Source organism: Lagopus leucura, unplaced genomic scaffold (genome assembly GCF_019238085.1).
Source record: "Lagopus leucura isolate 7727_CA_CO unplaced genomic scaffold, USGS_WTPT01 33929-0_obj-0_obj, whole genome shotgun sequence".
Lineage (NCBI taxonomy): Eukaryota > Metazoa > Chordata > Aves > Galliformes > Phasianidae > Lagopus > Lagopus leucura.
This window is the reverse complement of record NW_024968876.1, coordinates 1-5263: the sequence shown is the minus strand read 5'-3', so window position 1 is coordinate 5263 and position 5263 is coordinate 1. Positions and strand designations below refer to the sequence as shown.

The window sequence follows — 5263 nt, the reverse complement described above, 5'->3', positions numbered from 1 at the left end:
GCTGGAACAGCTGCCCAGAGAGGCTGTGATGCCCCATCCATCCGTGGAGGTGTTGGAGGCCAGGTTGGATGGGGCCCTGGGCAGCCTGGGCTGCTGTGAATGTGAAGGTTGGTGGCCCTGCATGAGGAAGAACTTTTTCTCTCAGGCACTGCAATGGCTGCCCAGGGAGGTGGTGGAGTTGCCGTCCCTGGCAGCGTTCAAGAGGCAACTGGATGAGGAGCTGCGAGATCTGGTTTAGTGCTTGTGGTAGCAGTGGTGATGGGAGGTTGGACAGGGTGATCTTGCAGGTCGTTTCCAACCTTGTGATCCTACAGTTCTGTGGTTCTACAACCCCACACTGCTGCACTCACTGTTCTGCTGCAGCTGCACACCGCTGTCCACGCTGCCCCCGAGGCGCGACCCACGCTGACGGCAGTCAGGAGGTTTCCATCCTGGATAGCAGTGGCAGTGCCGGCGGTTATTGCACACCTGGGGGAGATATGGGGAGGGGGCAGAGGGTCTTCAGGTCAGGCACAGCTCTGCCCAGGGCCACCCATCATGATGTGGTGTGGGTAGGGAATCCCCCCGCAGCCCCACGCTGTTGCTCACTCCGTGGCCGTGGCATTGGATTTCACTGCTGCAGTCGTAGCCCAGCACGGAGTGAGGGTGGCACGTGTTGTTTATGCACACCTGGAACATCACAGTCAGAGTGCTCAGCTCAGCCCCCCACATCGGAGCAAAATCTTCAACGCATTTTAAATAAAAATGCAGATCAAATATTCTCCTACCATTTCGGAGCCGCATTTTGTGCCCGGTGGGACCAGCAGGGGATCTTGCCTTGGTGATGCATTCAGGAAATCCAGAGATACACACAGCTGCTCCCGAACCCGGGCATAAACAACTGCAGCGCCGTCAGTGTCCAGCGGGGCGCTGTGTGGGTAGGTGCAGATCAGTTTGCCACAGCGAAGGTTCCTGGAACATCAATCTGCATGAAATGGATGCTTGGACATGGATATGGACAGACACTGCGTGGTGAAACATCAGCATCGTTCACAGCGCCAGTGTGGAGAGGGGCTGCAGTGCTGGCAAGGAGAACACACACAGCTCTGCATTTGCTGCTGAGCACAGCTACAGCATTGATGCTTTCCTGCTCTGTGCAGCCCGAATTAAAACCAATGGTGTGCTTTTAGCAGGGAAGTGCCCCTCTTCATCCACCTACCTCCATGCACAGGCCCTGTAGCCGTGCCGGGGGTGGTACCCGCAGTGCCCAAATCTGTCCCTCTGGCTGTTCAGTTCCTCATAGCACACCACGGGAGCGCTCCTCGAACCTGCATGTTTTACCAGTAACGTTGCTCTTCACACACAGCCCTCAACAGCTTCCTATTTCCTCAGGCTGCACACAGCAGAACGCAAACCCCAGTCGCTGCCACCACCCAGCATCCCACCACCCGCCGTCCCCAGTGCTGTGCTGGGTGCCTCTACCTCTCCCATAGAGCCGCTGGCACTGCAGCTCAGCCGACTGGCAGCGCCCATGGTAGCAGTAGCCTGTGCTGTGCTCACAGCTGTGCCCATCCTGCACGTAGACATCAGGGGGGCAGGAGGCAGAGGAGCCGTTGCAGAACTCGGGCAGATCGCACTGAGCGTCGGCGGAGGGGCGGCACGGAGTGTTGGGAGCTTTGAACTGGGATTGAACACCAACTGCTGGCTGCAGCCCGTGGCTTTGGGGCATTGCACACCCCCAGCAATAACACCTCCCCCAGTAACATCCATCCAGAATTAAAGGGAGCTGAGCTGGAAATCCCCACCCAGGAACCACCTCAATTGTCTCCATCCTTAAGAAACGATATTTCTCCGACGATCGATGATGGTTACAAGATCAGAGCCTTACCTGACATTCTTCACAACATAACCCGGAGGAACATTTCACTCCTGGCTTAAACACGCATCCTTTAGTGCAGCATTTATCCTTCGAGCATGCCTGAGGACACAGCAGCACCACATTACACCACATTTTTGTCCTTCCCCCCCCCAAAGAACTTCTCATCATCACACCTTCTCCCCTTTTTCACCCCCACAACGCGAATCAAGCCAGAGTGTGCAAAGCTGCCGTCAGATCAATGCCAGGATCAGAGCACAGCCTTGCACAGCTCTGCATGGACAACACACAGCTCTGTCTGCAGATGCTGCAGTGCACACCTCGGTGCTGCCGCAGTCGCACTGCTCGCCTTGCTCCACCACGCCGTTACCACAGATGGGTGCACGGTGTGGGGAGGAGCCCCGCAGTTGAGGGCTGTGCAGGAGGCAGCGCCCTGCATCGCGCCTCAGGAACTGCTCCAGGTCTGCAGTGCTGCAGCTGCTGAAGGCCTTTGTCCCACTGATGTGTCTGAAAGAAAGGATGAGCCGTTTTTGCTGGCACCGCCACTGCCGTGCAGCGCTGAAGGCTGCGGGGTGACTTCAGTGCAGCCTGCAGTACCTAAAGGGAGCCTACAAACAGGAAGGGAATCAACTCTTGGAAAGGGGAGATGACAGCAGGACAAGGGGAAATGGTTTGAAGTTGAGGGAGGGAAGATTGAGGTTGGATGTCAGGGGGAAGTTCTTTGCCATGAGAGCAGTGAGGTGCTGGAACAGCTGTCCAGAGAGGCTGTGATGCCCCGTCCATCCCTGTAGGTGTTCAAGGCCAGGTTGGATGGGGCCCTGGGCAGCCTGGGCTGGTGTTAAATGGGGAGGTTGGTGGCCCTGCGTGCGGCAGGGGGTTGGAGCTCCGCGATCCTTGAGCTCCCTTCCAACCCGGGCCATTCTGTGATTCTGATGGGGATTGGGCAGCGTTCAGGAATTTCTTGCTCTCAGAAATAAAGCTTTGATTTTCAAAAGTGAATCCCTATTTATCCTTCCTCCCTTCCCAAGCAGGTATCCCTGCACCACCGCCACCACCACATCTGCAGCAGAGCCCTCTGCTGGGCGTATCTGTAACACAGGGACCCCCGGGCACTCACAGTGCTCTCGATTCCATGACACAGGTGTGTGTGGGGCAGCGGCAGCTCCGGCCATCATCAAACCCCATGCCCAGGCTGCGCCCCAGCAGCTGCGCCAGGACGACGGAGAACGATTCCAGAGTCACGGCGCGCTGCAGCTGCAGGAGAGCAGTGCTGTTGGCTGTGATACGGCCTGGCCACATCCCCCCATTCAGCACAGCCCCATAGCACGACCCCATACCACAGCCCCATAGCACAGCTCCATACCACGGCCACAGCACCAGATGCATCACTGCGGCACAGCATCCCCGGAGAGGTCGCACCCACAAAGTCAGCCTGGTCCCGGTACCTGGAACACAGCAACTCTGTGCAATGCCCAATGATCCAAAGCACAAAGGTTTAGCAGCTCACTGCTAAGGCAGTGGCTTTCTTACATCAGCAGGTAGGGCACTACGTAGTGCCGCAGGATTGCGCTGCCCCTCTTCCAATCCAAGAAGCGCAGCAGCACCACTTCTCCAGCCCCCGTGGTCTGAATTTTGTTCCTCAACCTCCAGACCTCCATAGAGGACAACGTCACGGTTACATTCAGGGAGCTGAACATCTGGATGCACAACGACAGAGATGACCCTCATGTCGGGCAGGGAAAAGCCCGCTGCCGTTCTGCGCACGGAGCACCACCGCCCCTCAGTGGAGCGTTTCGTTATAGGACAACACGGCACCAAAGCGATTTTAGGGACTGGGAGTAATCCCAGCACAACACGGTTGAAAGCAAACGTGAGACAAAGCCGAGCAGCGCCGAGCTGAACCCAACCAGCAGAACTCCCCACTGCAGCACGCAGAGCACAGGTGAAACTCACGCTGTTGAGGAAGCTGATGAGCTGAACCACCTTCTGTGACACAATGTATTGGTCGTCCCCCAGGTGCCTGTACTGGAACACAGGGATGCACGGTGGCTATTGGCCATGCTGTGATGGGCTGATGGCCACGGGGGGGCACAGAGAGATGTGGGACCACTGCAAAGCTCTGCAAGAATGCAGAGGACAACCACAGCCTGGAGTCGGGCTGCGCCAGGCTTACCAAACTCTTTTCCAGAACCACATGGAGCAACACCTCTCTGCGGTGCTTTGACAGTAGCTGGAGGAGAAAAAAAGCTGGTCACTGTTAATTAATCTATCCATGTAATTGAGATGTAATGGGTGCTGAGCTCCGACAGACCCGGAGATATTGGTGCTGGGTCAGTCCCAATGACAGCACTCACTTTCAGAGCTGGTTGTGCTGTGTCAGAGCTGCCGTCAGCCGCCAGCGCATCCCTGCTGACCCCAAGGTGGCCGTGAGGGAGCAGAGCCTCAACTGCAGCCCCACTGCTCACGGGATAAACCACGTGCTGGAAGGAGGGCGAGGAGCCCAGCGGCTCGATCCCGTAGCTGGCATTGTGGAATTGCAGCAGGCCCCTGCAGGGGGCACAGCGTCAGTCTGTGAGCAGCGCCGGGCAGCACTGAGCACAGCAGCACTGCGCTCCATACCTGAGCCCCATGCATGTGCTGAGGGTCACTGCTGAGCCAGGAATGCCCTCGATGTGGCCACGGTAGTAGCAGTCGCCCTACAGCAAAGCAAAGGGAACCCTCAGCACATCCCAGACCTCCCCAACGATGGCTCTGGTTGCGTATCTGCATGGACAGCTTTCTGTTCCACCCCTGCATGGTTTAGGATGCCAAAAAGTGGAGAAAGGAGGGAAACTCCACTCTCCTGTAATAAGGAGAGACAAGTCTGAAAGCACTGAGCAGGAAGGCCACCCTGCAAACTGCCAACGGAGAGAAGCTAGCTGAGATTACCTTGATATAGGGTGAATCAGAGCGCAACGATCCTGTCTCATTGTATGTGTAAATGCTGAAATCAGCAGGTAAAAAGAGCCTGGAACAGAAATACAGCAAAACGCTCTGAAAACACCCAAAGAAAAGTTTATCTGGGATTTCCCCAGATCAAACCAACTGCTGCAGCCACACTGCACGTGTACAGAGCCCACAGTCCCTGCAGACCCCAAACCACTGCCATCAGAGTTGCAGGCATGAGCAGCCCCAGCCCCCAGCGCAGCCATGGGGGGTGGCAGCAGGTTGGAATCGCCAAAACAGAATCACAGAATGGCCAGGGTTGGAAGGGACCTCAAGGATCACAAATCTCCAACCCCTGCCACATGCAGGGCCACCAACCTCCACATTTCACAGCCCAGGCTGCCCAGGGCCCCATTCAACCTGGCCTCCAACACCTCCACGGATGGATGGGGCATCACAGCCTCTCTGGGCAGCTGTTCCAGC

At 57.0% G+C, this 5263-nt stretch overlaps 1 protein-coding gene across 1 annotated transcript; it reads right to left on the bottom strand.

Annotated features, from left to right (window-relative positions):
* Window positions 1-323: 323 nt before the first annotated feature.
* Window positions 324-4862, bottom strand: LOC122193896 (disintegrin and metalloproteinase domain-containing protein 32-like; the record flags this gene model as incomplete). Its single annotated transcript, XM_042894795.1, has 15 exons — window positions 324-468; window positions 589-669; window positions 768-951; window positions 1199-1307; window positions 1462-1660; window positions 1868-1957; window positions 2176-2362; window positions 2973-3109; window positions 3219-3300; window positions 3386-3552; window positions 3809-3880; window positions 4029-4085; window positions 4210-4402; window positions 4475-4551; window positions 4784-4862. Coding segments are annotated over 15 exons (1858 nt in total), but the record flags the coding sequence as incomplete, so codon positions are not given.
* Window positions 4863-5263: the final 401 nt, after the last annotated feature.